The sequence below is a fragment of the Garra rufa genome, chromosome 22 (assembly GCF_049309525.1).
Source record: "Garra rufa chromosome 22, GarRuf1.0, whole genome shotgun sequence".
Lineage (NCBI taxonomy): Eukaryota > Metazoa > Chordata > Actinopteri > Cypriniformes > Cyprinidae > Garra > Garra rufa.
In genome coordinates this window covers 15208675-15234018 of record NC_133382.1, presented here as the reverse complement: position 1 = coordinate 15234018, position 25344 = coordinate 15208675, and the positions used below count along the sequence as shown (strand labels likewise).

At 42.7% G+C, this 25344-nt stretch overlaps 1 protein-coding gene across 1 annotated transcript in view; it reads left to right on the top strand.

Moving 5' to 3' along the window:
* Positions 1-25344, top strand: part of LOC141298012 (double C2-like domain-containing protein alpha) — a 133074-nt gene that overhangs the window by 69592 nt on the left and 38138 nt on the right. The window contains exon 5 of the mRNA XM_073828514.1: positions 9942-10068. Coding sequence (XP_073684615.1) covers positions 9942-10068 — 127 coding nt within the window. The remainder of the gene's footprint in view (positions 1-9941; positions 10069-25344) is intronic.

Below are 25344 nucleotides of genomic sequence, written 5' to 3'. Positions count from 1 at the left end.
AAGAATAAATCACTTACATTACCTGTCACCATAAGAACTGATACTCTGTCTTTTGATCTCACAGCGATGATCGACTCTGGAGCAGCCCTGAATATCATCAGTTCCGATATCATCCTGAAATACCAGATTCCTACACAACCATGCATTCCTCCCATCCCGATCAAGGCCATCGACGACACCCTCATCAGTCAAGGTATCCAACGTCAAACTAAAACCCTAAAACTCCAAACTGGACTGTTCCACCAAGAAAACATCACTCTGTACGTCGTTGATTCACCCAAATATGAAATCATCTTAGGATTTCCATGGCTCTCCATCCACGATCCCTCCATTTCATGGTTTCAAGGGGAATTAACCCATTGGTCGCCATTCTGCTCAAAGAACTGCCTTTCAATTCAACCACAACCATGTCTCACTACAAGCATCGAGAGTCCCGAAACCCAGGCAAAGGTAACTATCCCCATTCATTATCAAGATCTTTCAGAAGTCTTCAGCAAGACTAAGGCCACACAACTTCCTCCACATCGTCCATGGGATTGCGCCATTGATCTCCTTCCTAACGCCATGCCTCCCAAAAGTAGAGTGTACCCATTGTCACGAATTGAGGAACAGGCTATGGAGGACTACATTGAAGAGGCTCTTGACTCAGGATTTATTCGCCAGTCCACATCGCCTGCAGCCGCCGGCTTCTTCTTCGTAGGCAAGAAGGATGGTGGTTTAAGACCCTGCATCGACTACCGTGGACTCAACAACGTCACAGTAAAATTCCGCTACCCCTTGCCCTTGGTACCTCCAGCTCTAGAACAACTGCGAGAAGCCACTATTTACACTAAATTAGACTTACGAAGCGCTTATAATCTCATCAGGATTAAGGAGGGTGATGAATGGAAGACCGCATTTCTCACCACCAGGGGGCACTTCGAGTACTTGGTAATGCCCTATGGCCTAGCCAACGCCCCAGCTGTCTTTCAATCTTTCATAAATGAGATCTTCAAGGACTTCACTAATAAATTTGTGATTGCCTACATTGACGACATTTTGATTTATTCCAAGTCAGAGACTGAACATATCACTCATGTACGTGCTGTACTGTCCCGTCTACTAGAACATCAACTCTACGTCAAAGCGGAAAAATGTGAGTTTCATGCCAGTCAAACCTCCTTTCTTGGTTATCAGGTCAGTCATCAGGGAGTTAAAATGGATCAAGCCAAAGTTCAAGCAGTCACTGATTGGCCTACACCTGTTACCATCAAGGAACTTCAGCGATTTCTGGGCTTTGCTAACTTCTACCGCCGTTTCATCAGGAATTACAGCACAATAGCATCTCCACTCACATCACTCCTCAAGAACAAACCCAAGAAGCTCAGCTGGAATGAAGAGGCGGATCAAGCCTTCACCACCCTCAAGTCAAGTTTCACCTCTGCTCCTATCCTGAAACACCCCGAACCTGATCTACCATTTGTTTTGGAAGTAGATGCATCAGACTGCGGAATAGGAGCTGTTCTCTCTCAACGTCACGGCCAACCAGGCAAGCTTCACCCATGTGCCTTTTACTCTAGAAAACTCACGAGTGCAGAAAGAAACTACGATGTTGGTAATAAGGAACTACTGTCTATGAAAGCCGCCATTGAGGAATGGAGACATTGGCTTGAGGGTGCCCGCTATCCTTTCCAAGTTATCACTGATCACAAAAATCTTGAATATATAAAGGGAGCTAAAAGACTTAACCCTCGTCAAGCTCGTTGGGCTCTCTTCTTCACCCGCTTTGACTTTTCTGTCACCTATCGACCAGGCAGTAAGAACAGTAAGGCAGACGCTCTCTCCCGTAAGCATGACCCCCCACTAGAGGATACCACACCAGAAACAATTCTACCACCCACTATCATTCTAGCACCTGTCTCATGGGACATCATGGAGGAAATTCAACGCAGGCAAGAACAAGACCCACCACCACCACAATGTCCTCCCAACAAACAATATGTACCCCAAGTTATGCGCCATCAAGTACTCCAATGGGTTCACACTTCCATCAGTTCAGGTCATCCAGGTATATCTCGCACCCTTCAATTATTAAGAAATTCGTTTTGGTGGCCTTCAATGACAAGGGACACAACCATCTTCGTTAAATCCTGTCAGATCTGTGCCACATCCAAGACCCCCAAGGAACTACCCTCAGGCCTACTTCAACCATTACCCATTCCTCAACGACCCTGGTCTCACCTCTCCATTGACTTCGTCACTGATCTGCCACCATCTGAGGGGTTTACTGCTATTCTGGTCATCATAGACAGATTCTCGAAATCATGCCGTCTAATCCCACTAAAAGGATTACCTACAGCCATGGAAACAGCTCTAGCTCTCTTCAACCAAGTGTTCCGCATCTATGGGCTACCTGAGGATATCGTCAGCGATCGTGGAACACAATTTACCTCCCAAGTCTGGAAAGCATTCTGCAAACAGTTAGATATCAACGTCAGTCTCACGTCAGGATATCATCCTCAGAGCAACGGCCAGGTGGAGAGACTCAACCAAGAGATCGGACGCTACCTGCGAACCTACTGCAGCAGAGAGCAACACAGGTGGTCAGAGTTTCTCCCCTGGGCCGAATACGCCCAAAACTCACTCACTCATGCATCTACAGGCCTCACCCCCTTTCAGTGCGTCCTGGGGTATCAGCCTCCCTTGTTCCCGTGGTCAGGGGAGCCTTCTTCGGTTCCAGCTGTAGACGATTGGATTAAGCGTAGTGAGAGGGTGTGGGACAGTGCCCATGTGCGTCTTCAACGGGCTGTTAGGAATCAGGAGATCCAGGCCAACAGACGCCGACGTCCACACCCTCCCTACCAACCGGGACAACGGGTCTGGCTCTCTACTAGGGACATCAAGCTGCGGCTGCCCAGCAGGAAGCTCAGCCCAAGGTATGTAGGCCCCTTTAAAATTCTTAAGAGAATTAATGATGTGACCTACCAGCTTGAGCTTCCTGCTAATTATCGTATCTCTCCCTCTTTCCATGTGTCCCTGCTAAAACCGGTCCACCCGGAGGCTGACCCCGGCCAGATGGCCCCAGAACCACCGCCACCCATAGATGTAGGCGGCATGCCCGCCTATCAGGTAAAGGAGTTACTGGACTCTCGGCGTAGAGGGGGTCAGCTCCAGTATCTGGTGGACTGGGAGGGCTATGGACCTGAGGAGAGGTCATGGGTGGCCGCCAACGAGATCCTGGACCCATCTCTCACGGAGGAGTTCCATCGAGCCAGACCCGACCGTCCAGCACCACGACCACGGGGACGTCCTCGCCGAGCTCCGGGAGTCGCTCCTAGAGGGAGGGGTTCTGTAATGCCAAGCCAGCAGAGGGAGCCATCACCCGAATACTGACTGAGCGCTCCCTCTGCTGCTTCTACACTCGCTTCCTGTTTGGGACTATTTGAGCTGTGCCCGCATGCTTCCTATTCGCGAAGTATTGCCAGTTTACCTGCCTTACCGAGCGTTCTATATTATTCTGATAAGCCTGCCTGTGTATGATTCTGCTTCGTTCCCTGACTTCTGATTTCACGGATTACCCCATTTGGATTGTTAGCCTGATCGGACTGTTTTCAAGGTTTGACTTCTCTGCCTGGTTTATGACGTACGTTTGCTGGATTATCCTCTGGATTGTTGCTAGATTGAACTGCTTTACCGTTACCGACCATCTGCCTGTTTCCACGTATTTGATATTTGTTGTGTTTAATAAACTTCCGCAAATGGATTCTAACGCCGCCTCAGCGTCCTCGTTACACAGCTGCAGTTCAGTAAAAATATCAGTAATTTTAATATTGATTGCTCCTGCCCTGAGAGCAGCTGCAGTTCAGTAAAAATATCAGTAATTTTAATATTGATTACTCCTGCCCTGAGAGCAGCTGCAGTTCAGTAAAATATCAGTAATTTTAATATTGATTACTCCTGCCCTGAGAGCAGCTACAGTTCAGTAAAATATCAGTAATTTTAATATTGATTACTCCTGCCCTGAGAGCAGCTGCAGTTCAGTAAAAATATCAGTAATTTTATTTTAATATGGATTACTCCTGCCTCGAGAGCAGCTGCAGTTCAGTAAAATATCAGTAATTTTAATATTGATTACTCCTGCCCTGAGAGCAGCTACAGTTCAGTAAAATATCAGTAATTTTAATATTGATTACTCCTGCCCTGAGAGCAGCTGCAGTTCAGTAAAAATATCAGTAATTTTAATATTGATTACTGCTGCCCTGAGAGCAGAACAGTTCAGTAAAAATATCAGTAATTTTAATATTGATTACTCCTGCCCTGAGAGCAGCTGCAGTTCAGTAAAATATAGTAATTTTAATATTGATTACTCCTGCCCTGAGAGCAGCAGCAGTTCAGTAAAATATCAGTAATTTTAATATTGATTACTCCTGCCCTGAGAGCAGCTGCAGTTCAGTAAAAATATCAGTAATTTTAATATTGATTACTCCTGCCCTGAGAGCAGCTGCAGTTCAGTAAAATATCAGTAATTTTAATATTGATTACTCCTTCCCTGAGAGCAGCTACAGTTCAGTAAAATATCAGTAATTTTAATATTGATTACTCCTGCCCTGAGAGCAGCTGCAGTTCAGTAAAAATATCAGTAATTTTATTTTAATATTGATTACTCCTGCCCCGAGAGCAGCTGCAGTTCAGTAAAATATCAGTAATTTTAATATTGATTACTCCTGCCCCGAGAGCAGCTACAGTTCAGTAAAATATCAGTAATTTTAATATTGATTACTCCTGCCCTGAGAGCAGCTGCAGTTCAGTAAAAATATCAGTAATTTTAATATTGATTACTGCTGCCCTGAGAGCAGAACAGTTCAGTAAAAATATCAGTAATTTTAATATTGATTACTCCTGCCCTGAGAGCAGCTGCAGTTCAGTAAAATATAGTAATTTTAATATTGATTACTCCTGCCCTGAGAGCAGCAGCAGTTCAGTAAAATATCAGTAATTTTAATATTGATTACTCCTGCCCTGAGAGCAGCTGCAGTTCAGTAAAAATATCAGTAATTTTAATATTGATTACTGCTGCCCTGAGAGCACCTGCAGTTCAGTAAAATATCAGTAATTTTAATATTGATTACTCCTGCCCTGAGAGTAGCAGCAGTTCAGTAAAAATATCAGTAATTTTAATATTGATTACTCCTGCCCTGAGAGCAGCGTACAGTTCAGTAAAAATATCAGTAATTTTAATATTGATTACTCCTGCCCTGAGAGCAGCGTACAGTTCAGTAAAAATATCAGTAATTTTAATATTGATTTCTCCTGCCCTGAGAGCAGCGTACAGTTCAGTAAAATATCAGTAATTTTAATATTGATTACTCCTGCCCTGAGAGCAGCTACAATTCAGTAAAATATCAGTAATTTTAATATTGATTACTCCTGCCCTGAGAGCAGCTACAGTTCAGTAAAATATCAGTAATTTTAATATTGATTACTGCTGCCCTGAGAGCAGCTGCAGTTCAGTAAAAATATCAGTAATTTTAATATTGATTACTCCTGCCCTGAGAGCACCTGCAGTTCAGTAAAATATCAGTAATTTTAATATTGATTACTCCTGCCCTGAGAGCAGCAGCAGTTCAGTAAAAATATCAGTAATTTTAATATTGATTACTCCTGCCCTGAGAGCAGCGTACAGTTCAGTAAAAATATCAGTAATTTTAATATTGATTACTCCTGCCCTGAGAGCAGCGTACAGTTCAGTAAAATATCAGTAATTTTAATATTGATTACTCCTGCCCTGAGAGCAGCTACAGTTCAGTAAAATATCAGTAATTTTAATATTGATTACTCCTGCCCTGAGAGCAGCTGCAGTTCAGTAAAAATATCAGTAATTTTAATATTGATTACTCCTGCCCCGAGAGCAGCTGCAGTTCAGTAAAATATCAGTAATTTTAATATTGATTACTCCTGCCCTGAGAGCAGCTACAGTTCAGTAAAATATCAGTAATTTTAATATTGATTACTCCTGCCCTGAGAGCAGCTGCAGTTCAGTAAAAATATCAGTAATTTTAATATTGATTACTGCTGCCCTGAGAGCAGAACAGTTCAGTAAAAATATCAGTAATTTTAATATTGATTACTCCTGCCCTGAGAGCAGCAGCAGTTCAGTAAAATATCAGTAATTTTAATATTGATTACTCCTGCCCTGAGAGCAGCTGCAGTTCAGTAAAATATCAGTAATTTTAATATTGATTACTCCTGCCCTGAGAGCAGCAGCAGTTCAGTAAAATATCAGTAATTTTAATATTGATTACTCCTGCCCTGAGAGCAGAACAGTTCAGTAAAAATATCAGTAATTTTAATATTGATTACTCCTACCCTGAGAGCAGCTGCAGTTCAGTAAAATATAGTAATTTTAATATTGATTACTCCTGCCCTGAGAGCAGCAGCAGTTCAGTAAAATATTAGTAATTTTAATATTGATTACTCCTGCCCTGAGAGCAGCAGCAGTTCAGTAAAATATCAGTAATTTTAATATTGATTACTCCCCTGCCCTGAGAGCAGCTGCAGTTCAGTAAAAATATCAGTAATTTTAATATTGATTACTGCTGCCCTGAGAGCAGCTGCAGTTCAGTAAAAATATCAGTAATTTTAATATTGATTACTGCTGCCCTGAGAGCACCTGCAGTTCAGTAAAATATCAGTAATTTTAATATTGATTACTCCTGCCCTGAGAGCAGCAGCAGTTCAGTAAAAATATCAGTAATTTTAATATTGATTACTCCTGCCCTGAGAGCAGCTGCAGTTCAGTAAAAATATCAGTAATTTTAATATTGATTACTGCTGCCCTGAGAGCAGAACAGTTCAGTAAAAATATCAGTAATTTTAATATTGATTACTCCTGCCCTGAGAGCAGCAGCAGTTCAGTAAAATATAGTAATTTTAATATTGATTACTCCTGCCCTGAGAGCAGCAGCAGTTCAGTAAAATATCAGTAATTTTAATATTGATTACTCCTGCCCTGAGAGCAGCTGCAGTTCAGTAAAAATATCAGTAATTTTAATATTGATTACTGCTGCCCTGAGAGCAGCTGCAGTTCAGTAAAAATATCAGTAATTTTAATATTGATTACTGCTGCCCTGAGAGCACCTGCAGTTCAGTAAAATATCAGTAATTTTAATATTGATTACTCCTGCCCTGAGAGCAGCAGCAGTTCAGTAAAAATATCAGTAATTTTAATATTGATTACTCCTGCCCTGAGAGCAGCGTACAGTTCAGTAAAAACATCAGTAATTTTAATATTGATTACTCCTTCCCTGAGAGCAGCGTACAGTTCAGTAAAAATATCAGTAATTTTAATATTGATTACTCCTGCCCTGAGAGCAGCTGCAGTTCAGTAAAAATATCAGTAATTTTAATATTGATTACTCCTGCCCTGAGAGCAGCTGCAGTTCAGTAAAAATATCAGTAATTTTAATATTGATTACTCCTGCTCTGAGAGCAGCTGCAGTTCTGTAAAAATATCAGTAATTTTAATATTGATTACTCCTGCCCTGAGAGCAGCTGCAGTTCATTAAAAATATCAGTAATTTTAATATTGATTACTCCTTCCCTGAGAGCAGCTGCAGTTCAGTAAAAATATCAGTAATTTTAATATTGATTACTCCTGCCCTGAGAGCAGCTGCAGTTCAGTAAAAATATCAGTAATTTTAATATTGATTTCTCCTGCCCTGAGAGCAGCGTACAGTTCAGTAAAATATCAGTAATTTTAATATTGATTACTCCTGCCCTGAGAGCAGAACAGTTCAGTAAAAATATCAGTAATTTTAATATTGTTTACTCCTGCCCTGAGAGCAGCTGCAGTTCAGTAAAATATCAGTAATTTTAATATTGATTACTCCTGCCCTGAGAGCAGCTGCAGTTCAGTAAAAATATCAGTAATTTTAATATTGATTACTCCCGCCCTGAGAGCAGCCGCAGTTCAGTAAAAATATCAGTAATTTTAATATTGATTACTCCCGCCCTGAGAGCAGCCGCAGTTCAGTAAAAAACACTAAAACGAACTTATAGAGTAAACTCCTGAGAGTGGCGCTAATGCTAACGCAAACTGATGAAACATAACAGAGATTTGAGTTTTGTTTTCGCTCATATCGGTTTCACAGACAGCGCGGTAGCGTTAGAAAAGCATGTTTTACTACATTTACCCCATAAGCAGCTTTGGTGCGATCGACTGATGAAGCATTCAAACAAAAATGCATAGAATATGATCGTATTGTTCCCTAGTTATCTTAGTAAACGACACATATGTTGATTTTTTTTTTTATAAATACATGGTAAATTCACTTACCTTGCAATAAATGTCTCACACGAATCGTTAATAACGTATCTGTCTGAAGGATTTCCCTCTTCAAGTCCAAATTTCCTGACCCCGCCTCTGCTTCAATTTCATTGGTTGAATCTGTAAACCAATCATTTTCCTTTCTGCCCTCAGAACATGTTTGAGTAAGCAAAACTCCCATCTGCAGATCATCAGCTCATTAGGAGAGAGATACATGAACTGAACTAACGAGCTGATGATCTTAACCGGGTGTGTTAAATAAGAGAGACAAAGTGTGCAGAGCAGGGTTCCCCTAGGACTAGGATTGAGAATCACTAGTCTAGATAGGTGGCGGCATATGCTTGGTGGGGACGCAGCATGATAGCCATCATTCTCTGGAATGTCGCGGGTGCCCCGTGCAATCCGAAGGGAAGCATCCGATATTGCCAGTGCCCTCTGGGAGTCCTAAAGGCAGTCTTTGCCTGAGACGATGGAGACAAGGGCACTTACCAGTAGCTTTTATTTAAATCAAGCATGGAAATAATACGCGCCCCACGTATTTCAGAGCATGGTTTCGCTGGAAGCGTTCCCCATAGCATTTTCGGATGCAGCATCTCGTTCACTCGGGGGAACCAGGTAGTAACCTGAGAAGTTTTTGAATGAAGTTTTTTATTATGAAGGGAAAACAAAATCCAAACCCACATGGCCCTGTGTAAAAAAAGTGTTTGACCCCTAAACTTAATAACTGGTTGGACCACCCTTAGCAGCAACAACTGCAATCAACCGTTTGCGATAACTTGCAATGAGTCTGGCAGAATTGGCAGAATTGTTGTAATTCAGCCACATTTCGAGGGTTTTTGAACATGAACCAAATCTCAATAGGATTCAGGTCAGGACTTTAACTAGGCTACTCCAAAGTCTTCATTTTGTTTTTCTTCAGGCATACTTTTTCTGAAATGCTGTGTTACATTTACGCCAGATGTAATGGGTCACACACCTTCCGAAAAAAAATTTTTCTCGTCAGTCCACACAGTATTTTCCCAAAAGTCTTGGGGATCATCAAGATGTATTCTGGCAAAACTGAGACTAGACTTTATGTTCTTTTCGCTCAGCAGCGGTTTTCATCTTGGAACTCTGCCATGCAGGCCATTTTCCTGCATGTCTCTTTCTTATGGTGGAGTCATGAACACTGACCTTAACTGAGGCAAGAAAGGGGGGGCAAACACTTTTTCACACAGGGCCATGTGGGTAATAAAAAAACCTTTATTTAAAAACTGCATGTTGTGTTTACTTGTGTTATCTTTGATTAATATTTAAATTTGTTTGATGATCTGAAACATTAAAGTGTGACAAACATGCAAAAAAAAAACATTAAGGGGGCCAACACTTTTTCACACCACTGTATATACATCATAGGATTGTCTTCTCTACAAAGGATACATGCAGTGCTTCCTTAAATTTACCTAAAATTAGGCATTTTATAATACAACATACTGTAATTATGCAAGTAATCATGTTCAGAATAGCCTTTGTGCTGAGAATGTGTCTATGATGCTTTAAATGATGCCTTACTAGATTTTGGCATTTTTCTCTATTGATTGACTTTTTTGATACTGAGTAAAGATATTTTCTACCTCAATCTGTCTCTCTCTTACAGGGTGTCTGTGTGTGATGAGGACAAGCTGACTCAAAATGAGTTAATTGGAGAGTCACGAGTGGCGTTACGTAGAGTGAAGCCTGATCAGGCTAAACACTATAACATCTGTCTAGAACATCCACCTCCTGTGAGTATCTGTAAGAATAAAACCATGAGAAACCACAGTGAACAAAGCACTCAAATTTGAAAATGTGGTAATTTGGTCCTCATGTCATCCCAAACCTTTTTATTTTTTCTCTCTCTCTCTCTCTCACTCTCTCTCTCTCGTGTGGAAAACAAAATGAGTTGTTTGAAGGGTTATAGGGTTATTCTATTCACCCCAAAATGAAAATTCTATCATTATTTACTAAAACCTGTAAGTCTTTCATTTATCTTCGAAATGCAAATAAAGGTATTCCTACTAAAATCTGTGAGTTCCCTAACGATAGGTAACTCTCGTTGCTTCGTCCTAGACGACTGTATGTGGAAACTCCTGTTTACTCTGTTACTGAAGCCTGATTTGTTAACGTTTGTGTAGTTGCACAAACCAATGGAAGAGGAAAAAAGAGCTTTCTGAACAATATTTTCTAAAGCGCGTTGTTTCAAATGTTATTTCGCGAGTGTAGCTCATGCAAAGAGCATCTGCATGAAGCGGACAGCCACGACGAGTATGTCGCCTGTCTTTCCCCACGCAGAGGCTGCGTTCGTTGAGGCTTCAAGTTCTCACCCCTCGCCATGTTCTCCCGCCTCTCTTTCTACAGAGGAAGAAACAGCGGAACAGCGGGGTTTCACTTCAAGGTGCGAGTGATGCTGCGTCGGCCCAGTGCCCATGCTCATCTCTCTCCCTGCAGCGCCCTATCCCGCCAGTGTGTTTCACACAAGAAGATTAGCGCCCCTCTTTGGATGCAGCCTGATTTCCTTCAGCGTTTCCGAGGAGGAAGTGATCGTCGACGACTTCATGTCCTTGACGGCTTCTGACATGGATGAGTGGGCGTGTTCCGGTGAAGAGCCTGAAGAGCTCGCCCCTGGCCTCTTTGACGAATGGTTCCTGAAAGGACAGCATCAGCCTCCATCTCGCCAGCATCCAGTTCTCTTTATGCCCGTTGTCCACGAGGAGCTTACCAAAGCTTGGCGGGCTCTGTATTCGGCGCGAGTGAACCCCTCTACTATCGCAGCTCTCACCACTGTTGACGGTGGTGAAGACAATGGGTACTGCAAGCTCCCCCTTCTGGCAAATTCACCCAAAGACTGGTTTCTGTCTGGATCTGAAAGATGTGTGTTTTCATATTCAAATAGTGCCTCGTCACAGACCGTTCTTGAGGTTCGCTTTCAAGGGAGTGGCCTATCAATATACGGTCCTTCCTTTTGGACTGTCCCTGGCCCCCTGCACGCTTACGAAGTGCGTGGACGTGGCTCTTTCCCCTCTGAGACAGATGGTAATCCGCATACTAAACTACCTCGACAACTGGCTACTGCTAGCCAACTCAGAACGTCAACTGATTGCTCACGTTGTTGTTGTTGCTCAACCACCTAGAGCATTTAGGGTTGAAAATTAACTCGGCCAAGAGTTGTTTGACTCCCAGACAACGAATTTTCCTTTCTGGGAACAGTCATAGACTCTGTCCAAATGCGAGCTTGGATTACGCCAGAACGCTTCCTAGTTATTCAGCGAGTGGCGGCGTCTTTCAAGTTGGGAACTTCGCATCCCCTGAAAGCATTTCAGAGAATGCTCGGCCTCATGACTGCCGCTTCCTCTGTTATTCCCCTGGGCCTGTTGCTAATGTGGCCTCTGCAATATTGGCAATATTGTTCCGTCCCACGCCTGGCACCTGGCCTGTGCTTATGTCAGGGTAACCCATCGCTGTCTCAAAGGTGGCCCCTTGGACAACTTCTCGCCTGTTCCTGCCAGCCGTTCAGTTGGGAACGACCTCCAGACAACAACAACAAGGCCTCAGGTCACGTTCCCTTCACAGGATGATGCAACATCTCCTTTTGTGTGCACAGAAAAAAATCCTCTCACTACGAGTGGTTCATGTGCCGGACATATTGAACGAAGCAGATATGTTGTCGAGGAACAACGTAGCTCCGGGGAATGGAGATTACACCCCCTATCGGTTCAGAAAATTTGGTCAGTTTTCGGCAAGGCAGAGGTCGTACCTCATCCACGCTCAAGGTTTATGTGGAAGCTATTGCGGCGAATCATTCCCCAGAGGCTAGCCGAACAATTGGCAGAAACAACTTGGTCATTAAGTTCATTAGAGCCTCTCTGCAGTTGAATCCTCTTCGCCCCAAGATTCTGCTAACATGGGACTTATCTATAGTCCTGAGAGCCCTCAAGGGCCCTCCTTTCGAGCCGCTTCTAACAACCAGCTTGAGGGCCCTGACGTTAAAAGTCGCTCTGCTTTTGGCCCTAGCATTGGTCAAGTAAGTAGGTGACTTGCAAGCCCTGTCCGTCAGTGCTTCCTGTCTTGAGTTTGGGCCTAATGACTAGGGCTGCAACGATTAATCGAACGATGTTCGATTTTCAGCGCGATTTGGCGTGGCTTGTCAGTGATTTACGGCGGGGTGTTTGAATTGCCGCTCCAGTTGAACGCACGTGATGGGGATTTACTACTAATCAAAGTACCGGCTTCATTGACTAAACGCGCCTCACAACATTGTTCAATTAATCGTTGCAGCCCTACTAATGACTGTAAAGTCGCTCTTCAGCCGCGCAGCGGTTATGTACCAAAGGTGCTCTCAACACCGTTTAGAGCCCAGGTTATTTCCTTTTTAGCCCTCCCTGTGTCGGATGACGAACAGGATCCTAACTTGTAGTCTTGAGTCTACTTTGAGCGTTCTGCATCTTTTAGACAACCAGAACAGCTTTTTGTGTGCTTTGGAGGCAGCTTTAAAGGGCTGCCCGTTACAAAGCTGCCTGTTACAAAGCAAAGGTTATTTCGTTGGATAGTCGATGCTATAGCCCTGGCTTATGCCTTGGTAGCCTTACAATGCCCTATAGGGGTAAAGGCCCATTCCACCAGAGAGATGGCCTCCTCATGGGCATCGTCTAGTGGTATCTCTATTGGGGAGATTTGTGCGGCCGCCGACTGGTCGTCGCCGTCTACCTTTAGAGGATTCTACAATTTGGACGTCCTTGCCCTGTCCATCTTTTATTAACAAAAGATAGACAAGAGTAATCAACAACTACTAAATGAATACCATAAATGAAGGAATAAAGTGCATAAGATACATAAAATGTAAGTGATTCAGTTGGGTGTTGCTATGTGGAATTCTTCCACTGGTTGTGCTGGTAGCAGTTAGTGGGAAAAGGAGCAGGAATCCGTTTCGACAGCCTTGAACATGAAGCGCTGTAGGATGCTGATCTCCTGGAGCACCAAAGGGTCCTAAGATCTGGAACACGCAGATATGGCCCTGGTGTACAGTAGGTGCTGAAGGCGCTTCGCTTGGAACACGCAAGCAAAAGTACCTGAAGTGAAGGTTTACTCGCTGGAGCTTAACCTTGTTGCAAATATCTGTTTGTCTTCTGCCTCTCTGGGCAAGTTCTGAGACTCAGAACTTGGTCAATCCGCAGAAAACATTTGGCAATGTTATGAACACATTAAGTCCAAACATGATTTGAAAAGATTGAACTGTTATGCATGCATTCATTTATCCATTAACAGCTGAGTTTGTGTAAGATGTTGCACTACACATTGCTTTCAGTATTTCTCTGAATAAGAATAAGAATAAGACGTGTATGTTGTCATTTACATTAGTTCACGGCTTAAGCACCATTGGTTTGTGCAACTACACAAATGTTAACAAATCAGGCTTCAGTAACAGTAAACAGGAGTTTCCCCATACAGTCATCTAGGACGACGCAACGCAACGCAACGCTCGCTCCCTCATCTCAGGGAACCATGGTTACGTGACTAATCAGAGTGATTTCTGTCTCCCCATTTAATCCATATGATTCAAGTGGTTTAATTCATGATTAGTCATGTACGCACTTTCAAACATAACATACCACAATTGTTCACCAGACTGATGAAAACCGGTTTGAGCAGTGTCACCTCTAGGGGACACATTGATGAAAGCTGCCAGCATGACCAGTGTCTGAAGTATGTGTAAATTAACTACAATCCTATTAGTCCACATGGCCCGTGATGTCATAGGCGGGTAGCCAAAAGTATAAAAGGGCACCTGCTGAATATGTCACCAGTTTTAGTTTCGTCAACAAAAATGATGATGAAAAATATTCGTTAGGAATATTTTTTTCTGTGACTAACACAAGACGTTGACGAGCTAAAACTAATATCTGATGATAAAAACTATGACAAAATTTATGCCATGCCTTTGTTTACAAGACAAGATGGGACTAGAATGTTGTTTGAGGACTACCGGACATTCAAAATAAATCCTATAGGCTAAGTTAACTGTCTTGTCTTTCAAAATGTGTGTCTGTCCCTGTCATTGGATCATAAGGGGCGTTTGCATATCTAGTCTCACTGACAGCTGCAGTGGACGGATAGGCTACCAAAACGCGAACTAGTGATCTGAAACAATGGCCTCTCAGCACCTGAAGGGTTAGGGATAGGGTGACCAGATGTCTCCTTTTTCCTGGGAGTCACAATTCTTTACCCAGAATTGTATCTCTACCCAGAAATGAAAATTGTCATCATTTATTCCTGTAAGGATTAGCTCAAATTTATAATGATTCAAATAATGAATCGAATCAAAAGATTCGAAACTTGATTAAATTGATTCAGAATTGATAGATTAAGCTTCTTAACCATTCGTCCAGCGAAGTGGTTAATTCAGTATACTTTATCAATTCTAGGTTTATATTATGCTCCTGGCCAAGATCACAAATAAACCAAAATATTATGTTAGGAAATTTTAAAGCTGAGGTAGCTTCGGATCTAAACAGATAGACCTTTTGTGAACATAAAATTCAAGACACCTCTTTTAATAAAACAATGATTTATTGAACTACTCTAGGACACAGTCTAAGCTACTAAAACATAAACACACACACACACACACACACACACACACACACACACACACACACACACACACACACACACACACACACATTCACACTTACACTCATACAGTTCCGGGGATGAGAAATTACTGACTTGAAGAGAACCCCAAAGTTCTAGTATTTCTTAACTAGTTCTTAGATCGCAACCTTAGAAACCACAAAAGCAGAGATTTGACTTACCAATCTAGCACCAGGTTCAGACAGAAAAGGGAGACCTTGTTTACTTGCGTTTGTGCCGGGAGCAGGGATTTCCTTCTGTGGGCTCGTCTTAGCAAAGATTCTGGTTGGCTTCTGGTCAATCTTTGGATGACATCTTTGGGGATCCTTCGAAGATGAGGGTTGGGTTGCTGGAGCCGGTCTTCGGTTGCCTGGTTACGCGGTTTGACGCGTTCGGAGCTCTTCTGCGTCGGAGTTGCGAGACTTTGAAGAGTTTGGCAGTCACAAAGTTTTCAGTTTGTTCTGTAGAGTTTTGATGGCAAAATCGGGCCTGTGAGTTTCGCGGCCGCAGACGCTTCCTGGGCCAAACGGGCACGGGGAAGGTCCGATCGCCCCGAGAGCCGTCGCGTACGTCACGCCGCGGCCCCCCGAGACGATGTCCGGAGTTCCGCGCACACATCTGGTCGACGGGCCGAAAAAGACCCCCTTGACCGCGAACCGCCTGTGAAATTTACATTGAATAAGTTGCACGTGGGATGTCGGGTACGCAGGATTCAAAAGGTCACATGGCCCCGAGATTCCGCACCGGGTACCTCCGGGAGCCCCTAAAACATGCCCAGGAGTTTCGTGGCCCTAGATGCTTCCGGAGCCAATCAGAAACCGAGAAGGCAACTGCCTTAAAGGCCCTTTCCCCGTAGGGATCTATAGGAGACAGAGAGTTGTATGAAGATCAAAGAAATATATTTTCGGGCATCTCCGGGCCTAGCCCTCGCGGTATGTCGCCGAGGGCCGAGTGACGCAACTTCCTGTGAAATTTGAGGCTCCTCGGGCCCCAGGGAGCCGGACGGGAGCCACTGACACGTGCAACTTATCCCATTGTGTAGGCCTCCATTCAAATAAGTTGCACGTGGGCATTTCCTGCATGACTCGGCAAAATCGCAGGAAGCGCCCACGTGCAACTTATTTGACGGGGCCTACACAGGCTTTCCGTGGACACTGCATTTGTATGCAAATTAAGCCATTTTAGGTGCTGTAATGTACTTATATCTGCTGGGTAGTGTTCCCTGAGTAGTGTACTTTTGAAATTTGTCCATAAAACCACTGTAGTTATGAAATATGACTTATTATGTTATTGTCCACGGAACGCCTATGGAGGCCCAGTCAAATAAGTTACAAGTGGGCAAGTGACACGTACAACTTATTTGACGGGGCCTACACAGGCTTTCCATGGACAGTGCATTTATATGCAAATTAAGCCATTTTAGGTGCTGTAATGTACATATATCTGCTGGGTAGTGTTCCCTGAGCAGTGTACTTTAGAAATTTGTCCATAAAACCACTGTAGTTATGAAATATGACTTATTATCTTATCGTCCACGGAACGCCTATGGATGCCCTGTCAAATAAGTTGCTGGTGGGCAAGTGACAGCTGTAACTTATTTGACGGGGCCTACACAGGCATTCCGTGGACAGTGCATTTATATGCAAATTAAGCCATTTTAGGTGCTGTAATGTACATATATCTGCTGGGTAGTGTTCCCTGAGCAGTGTACTTTAGAAATTTGTCCATAAAACCACTGTAGTTATGAAATATGACTTATTATCTTATCGTCCACGGAACGCCTATGGATGCCCTGTCAAATAAGTTGCTGGTGGGCAAGTGACAGCTGTAACTTATTTGACGGGGCCTACACAGGCTTTCCGTGGACAGTGCATTTGTATGCAAATTAAGCCATTTTAGGTGCTGTAATGTACTTATATCTGCTGGGTAGTGTTCCCTGAGTAGTGTACTTTTGAAATTTGTCCATAAAACCACTGTAGTTATGAAATATGACTTATTATGTTATTGTCCACGGAACGCCTATGGAGGCCCAGTCAAATAAGTTACAAGTGGGCAAGTGACACGTACAACTTATTTGACGGGGCCTACACAGGCTTTCCGTGGACAGTGCATTTATATGCAAATTAAGCCATTTTAGGTGCTGTAATGTACATATATCTGCTGGGTAGTGTTCCCTGAGCAGTGTACTTTAGAAATTTGTCCATAAAACCACTGTAGTTATGAAATATGACTTATTATAGTATCGTCCACGGAATGCCTATGGAGGCCCAGTCAAATAAGTTGCTGGTGGGCAAGTGACAGCTGTAACTTATTTGACGGGGCCTACACAGGCATTCCGTGGACAGTGCATTTGTATGCAAATTAAGCCATTTTAGGTGCTGTAATGTACATATTTCTGCTGGGTAGTGTTCCCTGAGCACTGTACTGTAGAAATGTGTTCATAAAACCACTGTAGTTATGAAATATGACTTATTATAGTATCGTCCACGGAATGCCTATGGAGGCCCAGTCAAATAAGTTACACATGGGCGTTCACCATATGTGGTGAAATTACCGAAAATCCACCATCAGAAAGTGACAGCTGTAACTTATTTGACGGGGCCTACACAGGCTTTCCGTGGACACTGCATTTTTATGCAAATTAAGCCATTTTAGGTGCTGTAATGTACTTATATCTGCTGGGTAGTGTTCCCTGAGCAGTGTACTTTAGAAATTTGTCCATAAAACCACTGTAGTTATGAAATATGACTTATTATCTTATCGTCCACGGAACGCCTATGGATGCCCTGTCAAATAAGTTGCTGGTGGGCAAGTGACAGCTGTAACTTATTTGACGGAGCCTACACAGGCATTCCGTGGACAGTGCATTTGTATGCAAATTAAGCCATTTTAGGTGCTGTAATGTACTTATATCTGCTGGGTAGTGTTCCCTGAGCAGTGTACTGTAGAAATGTGTTCATAAAACCACTGTAGTTATGAAATATGACTTATTATCTTATCGTCCACGGAACGCCTATGGATGCCCTGTCAAATAAGTTGCTGGTGGGCAAGTGACATCTGTAACTTATTTGACGGGGCCTACACAGGCATTCCGTGGACAGTGCATTTATATGCAAATTAAGCCATTTTAGGTGCTGTAATGTACATATATCTGCTGGGTAGTGTTCCCTGAGCAGTGTACTTTAGAAATTTGTCCATAAAACCACTGTAATTATGAAATATGACTTATTATCTTATCGTCCACGGAACACCTATGGATGCCCTGTCAAATAAGTTGCTGGTGGGCAAGTGACAGCTGTAACTTATTTGACGGGGCCTACACAGGCATTCCGTGGACAGTGCATTTGTATTCAAATTAAGCCATTTTAGGTGCTGTAATGTACATATTTCTGCTGGGTAGTGTTCCCTGAGCACTGTACTGTAGAAATGTGTTCATAAAACCACTGTAGTTATGAAATATTACTTATTACAGTATCGTCCACGGAACGCCTATGGATGCCCTGTCAAATAAGTTGCACATGGGCGTTCACCATATGTGGTGAAATTACCGAAAATCCACCATCAGCAAGTGACAGCTGTAACTTATTTGACCAGGCCTACACAGGCTTTCCGTGGACACTGTATTTGTATGCAAATTAAGCCATTTTAGGTGCTGTAATGTACTTCTATCTGCTGGGTAGTGTTCCCTGAGCAGTGTACTTTAGAAATTTGTCCATAAAACCACTGTAGTTATGAAATATGACTTATTATAGTATCGTCCACGGAATGCCTATGGAGGCCCAGTCAAATAAGTTGCTGGTGGGCAAGTGACAGCTGTAACTTATTTGACGGGGCCTACACAGGCATTCCGTGGACAGTGCATTTGTATGCAAATTAAGCCATTTTAGGTGCTGTAATGTACATATTTCTGCTGGGTAGTGTTCCCTGAGCACTGTACTGTAGAAATGTGTTCATAAAACCACTGTAGTTATGAAATATGACTTATTATAGTATCGTCCACGGAATGCCTATGGAGGCCCAGTCAAATAAGTTACACATGGGCGTTCACCATATGTGGTGAAATTACCGAAAATCCACCATCAGAAAGTGACAGCTGTAACTTATTTGACGGGGCCTACACAGGCTTTCCGTGGACACTGCATTTTTATGCAAATTAAGCCATTTTAGGTGCTGTAATGTACTTATATCTGCTGGGTAGTGTTCCCTGAGCAGTGTACTTTAGAAATTTGTCCATAAAACCACTGTAGTTATGAAATATGACTTATTATCTTATCGTCCACGGAACGCCTATGGATGCCCTGTCAAATAAGTTGCTGGTGGGCAAGTGACAGCTGTAACTTATTTGACGGAGCCTACACAGGCATTCCGTGGACAGTGCATTTGTATGCAAATTAAGCAATTTTAGGTGCTGTAATGTACTTATATCTGCTGGGTAGTGTTCCCTGAGCAGTGTACTGTAGAAATGTGTTCATAAAACCACTGTAGTTATGAAATATGACTTATTATCTTATCGTCCACGGAACGCCTATGGATGCCCTGTCAAATAAGTTGCTGGTGGGCAAGTGACATCTGTAACTTATTTGACGGGGCCTACACAGGCATTCCGTGGACAGTGCATTTATATGCAAATTAAGCCATTTTAGGTGCTGTAATGTACATATATCTGCTGGGTAGTGTTCCCTGAGCAGTGTACTTTAGAAATTTGTCCATAAAACCACTGTAATTATGAAATATGACTTATTATCTTATCGTCCACGGAACACCTATGGATGCCCTGTCAAATAAGTTGCTGGTGGGCAAGTGACAGCTGTAACTTATTTGACGGGGCCTACACAGGCATTCCGTGGACAGTGCATTTGTATTCAAATTAAGCCATTTTAGGTGCTGTAATGTACATATTTCTGCTGGGTAGTGTTCCCTGAGCACTGTACTGTAGAAATGTGTTCATAAAACCACTGTAGTTATGAAATATTACTTATTACAGTATCGTCCACGGAACGCCTATGGATGCCCTGTCAAATAAGTTGCACATGGGCGTTCACCATATGTGGTGAAATTACCGAAAATCCACAATCAGCAAGTGACAGCTGTAACTTATTTGACCAGGCCTACACAGGCTTTCCGTGGACACTGTATTTGTATGCAAATTAAGCCATTTTAGGTGCTGTAATGTACTTCTATCTGCTGGGTAGTGTTCCCTGAGCAGTGTACTTTAGAAATTTGTCCATAAAACCACTGTAGTTATGAAATATGACTATTATCTTATCGTCCACGGAACGCCTATGGATGCCCTGTCAAATAAGTTACTGGTGGGCAAGTGACAGCTGTAACTTATTTGACGGGGCCTACACAGGCTTTCCGTGGACACTGCATTTGTATGCAAATTAAGCCATTTTAGGTGCTGTAATGTACATATATCTGCTGGGTAGTGTTCCCTGAGCAGTGTACTTTAGAAATTTGTCCATAAAACCGCTGTAGTTATGAAATATGACTATTTACAGTATCGTCCACGGAACACCTATGAAGGCCCGGTCAAATAAGTTACAGGTGGGCAAGTGACAGCTGTAACTTATTTGACGGGGCCTACACAGGCTTTCCGTGGACACTGCATTTGTATGCAAATTAAGCCATTTTAGGTGCTGTAATGTACATATATCTGCCGGGTAGTGTTCCCTGAGCAGTGTACTTTAGAAATTTGTCCATAAAACCACTGTAGTTATGAAATATGACTATTATCTTATCGTCCACGGAACGCCTATGGATGCCCTGTCAAATAAGTTACTGGTGGGCAAGTGACAGCTGTAACTTATTTGACGGGGCCTACACAGGCTTTCCGTGGACACTGCATTTGTATGCAAATTAAGCCATTTTAGGTGCTGTAATGTACATATATCTGCTGGGTAGTGTTCCCTGAGCAGTGTACTTTAGAAATTTGTCCATAAAACCATTGTAGTTATGAAATATGACTTAATATCTTGTCGTCCACGGAACGCCTATGGATGCCCTGTCAAATAAGTTACTGGTGGGCAAGTGACAGCTGTAACTTATTTGACGGGGCCTACACAGGCTTTCCGTGGACACTGCATTTGTATGCAAATTAAGCCATTTTAGGTGCTGTAATGTACATATATCTGCTGGGTAGTGTTCCCTGAGCAGTGTACTTTAGAAATTTGTCCATAAAACCGCTGTAGTTATGAAATATGACTATTTACAGTATCGTCCACGGAACACCTATGAAGGCCCGGTCAAATAAGTTACAGGTGGGCAAGTGACAGCTGTAACTTATTTGACGGGGCCTACACAGGCTTTCCGTGGACACTGCATTTGTATGCAAATTAAGCCATTTTAGGTGCTGTAATGTACTTATATCTGCTGGGTAGTGTTCCCTGAGCAGTGTACTTTAGAAATTTGTCCATAAAACCGCTGTAGTTATGAAATATGACTATTTACAGTATCGTCCACGGAACACCTATGAAGGCCCGGTCAAATAAGTTACAGGTGGGCAAGTGACAGCTGTAACTTATTTGACGGGGCCTACACAGGCTTTCCGTGGACACTGCATTTGTATGCAAATTAAGCCATTTTAGGTGCTGTAATGTACATATATCTGCCGGGTAGTGTTCCCTGAGCAGTGTACTTTAGAAATTTGTCCATAAAACCACTGTAGTTATGAAATATGACTATTATCTTATCGTCCACGGAACGCCTATGGATGCCCTGTCAAATAAGTTACTGGTGGGCAAGTGACAGCTGTAACTTATTTGACGGGGCCTACACAGGCTTTCCGTGGACACTGCATTTGTATGCAAATTAAGCCATTTTAGGTGCTGTAATGTACATATATCTGCTGGGTAGTGTTCCCTGAGCAGTGTACTTTAGAAATTTGTCCATAAAACCATTGTAGTTATGAAATATGACTTAATATCTTGTCGTCCACGGAACGCCTATGGATGCCCTGTCAAATAAGTTACTGGTGGGCAAGTGACAGCTGTAACTTATTTGACGGGGCCTACACAGGCTTTCCGTGGACACTGCATTTGTATGCAAATTAAGCCATTTTAGGTGCTGTAATGTACATATATCTGCTGGGTAGTGTTCCCTGAGCAGTGTACTTTAGAAATTTGTCCATAAAACCGCTGTAGTTATGAAATATGACTATTTACAGTATCGTCCACGGAACGCCTATGAAGGCCCGGTCAAATAAGTTACAGGTGGGCAAGTGACAGCTGTAACTTATTTGACGGGGCCTACACAGGCTTTCCGTGGACACTGTATTTGTATGCCAATTAAGCCATTTTAGGTGCTTTAATGTACATATATCTGCTGGGTAGTGTTCCCTGAGCAGTGTACTTTAGAAATTTGTCCATAAAACCACTGTAGTTATGAAATATGACTTATTATCTTATCGTCCACGGAACGCCTATGGATGCCCTGTCAAATAAGTTACTGGTGGGCAAGTGACAGCTGTAACTTATTTGACGGGGCCTACACAGGCTTTCCGTGGACACTGCATTTGTATGCAAATTAAGCCATTTTAGGTGCTATAATGTACATATATCTGCTTGGTAGTGTTCCCTGAGCAATGTACTGTAGAAATGTGTTCATAAAACCACTGTAGTTATGAAATATTACTTATTACAGTATCGTCCACGGAACGCCTATGGATGCCCTGTCAAATAAGTTGCACATGGGCGTTCACCATATGTGGTGAAATTACCGAAAATCCACCATCAGCAAGTGACAGCTGTAACTTATTTGACCAGGCCTACACAGGCTTTCCGTGGACACTGCATTTGTATGCAAATTAAGCCATATTAGGTGCTGTAATGTACATATATCTGCTTGGTAGTGTTCCCTGAGCAGTGTACTTTAGAAATTTGTCCATAAAACCACTGTAGTTATGAAATATGACTTATCATCTTGTCGTCCACGGAACGCCTATGGATGCCCTGTCAAATAAGTTACTGGTGGGCAAGTGACAGCTGTAACTTATTTGACGGGGCCTACACAGGCTTTCCGAGAAAAGTGCATTTGTATGCAAATTAAGCCATTTTAGGTGCTGTAATGTACATATATCTGCTGGGTAGTGTTCCCTGAGCAGTGTACTTTAGAAATTTGTCCATAAAACCACTGTAGTTATGAAATATGACTTATTATCTTATCGTCCACGGAACGCCTATGGATGCCCTGTCAAATAAGTTACTGGTGGGCAAGTGACAGCTGTAACTTATTTGACGGGGCCTACACAGGCTTTCTGTGGACACTGTATTTGTATGCAAATTAAGCCATTTTAGGTGCTGTAATGTACTTCTATCTGCTGGGTAGTGTTCCCTGAGCAGTGTACTTTAGAAATTTGTCCATAAAACCACTGTAGTTATGAAATATGACTTATTATCTTATCGTCCACGGAACGCCTATGGATGCCCTGTCAAATAAGTTACTGGTGGGCAAGTGACAGCTGTAACTTATTTGACGGGGCCTACACAGGCTTTCCGTGGACACTGCATTTGTATGCAAATTAAGCCATTTTAGGTGCTGTAATGTTCATATATCTGCTGGGTAGTGTTCCCTGAGCAGTGTACTTTAGAAATTTGTCCATAAAACCACTGTAGTTATGAAATATGACTTATTATCTTATCGTCCACGGAACGCCTATGGATGCCCTGTCAAATAAGTTACTGGTGGGCAAGTGACAGCTGTAACTTATTTGACGGGGCCTACACAGGCTTTCCGTGGACAGTGCATTTGTATGCAAATTAAGCCATTTTAGGTGCTGTAATGTTCATATATCTGCTGGGTAGTGTTCCCTGAGCAGTGTACTTTACAAATTTGTCCATAAAACCACTGTAGTTATGAAATATGACTTATTATCTTATCGTCCACGGAACGCCTATGGATGCCCTGTCAAATAAGTTACTGGTGGGCAAGTGACAGCTGCAACTTATTTGACGGGGCCTACACAGGCTTTCCGTGGACACTGCATTTGTATGCAAATTAAGCCATTTTAGGTGCTGTAATGTACATATATCTGCTTAGTAGTGTTCCCTGAGCAGTGTACTTTAGAAATTTGTCCATAAAACCACTGTAGTTATGAAATATGACTTATCATCTTGTCGTCCACGGAACGCCTATGGATGCCCTGTCAAATAAGTTACTGGTGGGCAAGTGACAGCTGTAACTTATTTGACGGGGCCTATACAGGCTTTTCGTGGACAGTGCATTTGTATGCAAATTAAGCCATTTTAGGTGCTGTAATGTTCATATATCTGCTGGGTAGTGTTCCCTGAGCAGTGTACTTTAGAAATTTGTCCATAAAACCACTGTAGTTATGAAATATGACTATTATCTTATCGTCCACAGAACGCCTATGGATGCCCTGTCAAATAAGTTACTGGTGGGCAAGTGACAGCTGTAACTTATTTGACGGGGCCTACACAGGCTTTCCGTGGACACTGCATTTGTGTGCAAATTTAGCCCTTTGATGAGCTCCAATGCACACAAAGCTGCTGGATTGTGTTTCCTGAGCACTATACTGTAGTTATTACTCAATAAAATCATTACATTTATGAAAAATGACTTATAATGACTAATGCATTGTCAAGTGACACCTGTAACTTATTTACCACCTGTGAATCTCCATTGATTAAGTTGCACGTGGGATGTTGGGTATAGAGGGGTCAAAAGGTCACAGGACCTCCAAATTCGGGACTGTGGTAGCCTAGGGGCCCCCCGCTCAGGGGCCAGAGTTTCGGGATTATAGATCACCTCTGGAATGTAGACCTCACGTCACGTTGGATTTCGAGTTGGATTTTCGAGTATTTCACCACATATGGTGCATGACACCTGTAACTTATTTGACAGGGCCTCCACAGGCTCTTCGTGGACAGTGCATTTTTATGCAAATTTAGCCCTTTGATGAGCTCCAATGCACACAAAGCTGCTGGATGGTGTTTCCTGAGCACTATACTGTAGTTATTACTCAATAAAAGCATTACATTTATGAAAAATGACTTATAATGACTAATGCATTGTCAAGTGACACCTGTAACTTATTTACCACCTGTGAATCTCCATTGATTAAGTTGCACGTGGGATGTTGGGCATAGAGGGGTCAAAAGGTCACAGGACCTCCAAATTCGGGACTGTGGTATCCTAGGGGCCCCCCGCTCAGGGGCCAGAGTTTCGGGATTATAGATCACCTCTGGAATGTAGACCTCACGTGACGTTGGATTTCGAGTTGGATTTTCGAGTATTTAACCACATATGGTGCATGTCACCTGTAACTTATTTGACAGGGCCTCCACAGGCTCTTCGTGGACAGTGCATTTTTATGCAAATCTTACCCTTTGATGAGCTCCAATGCACACAAAGCTACTGGATGGTGTTTCCTGAGC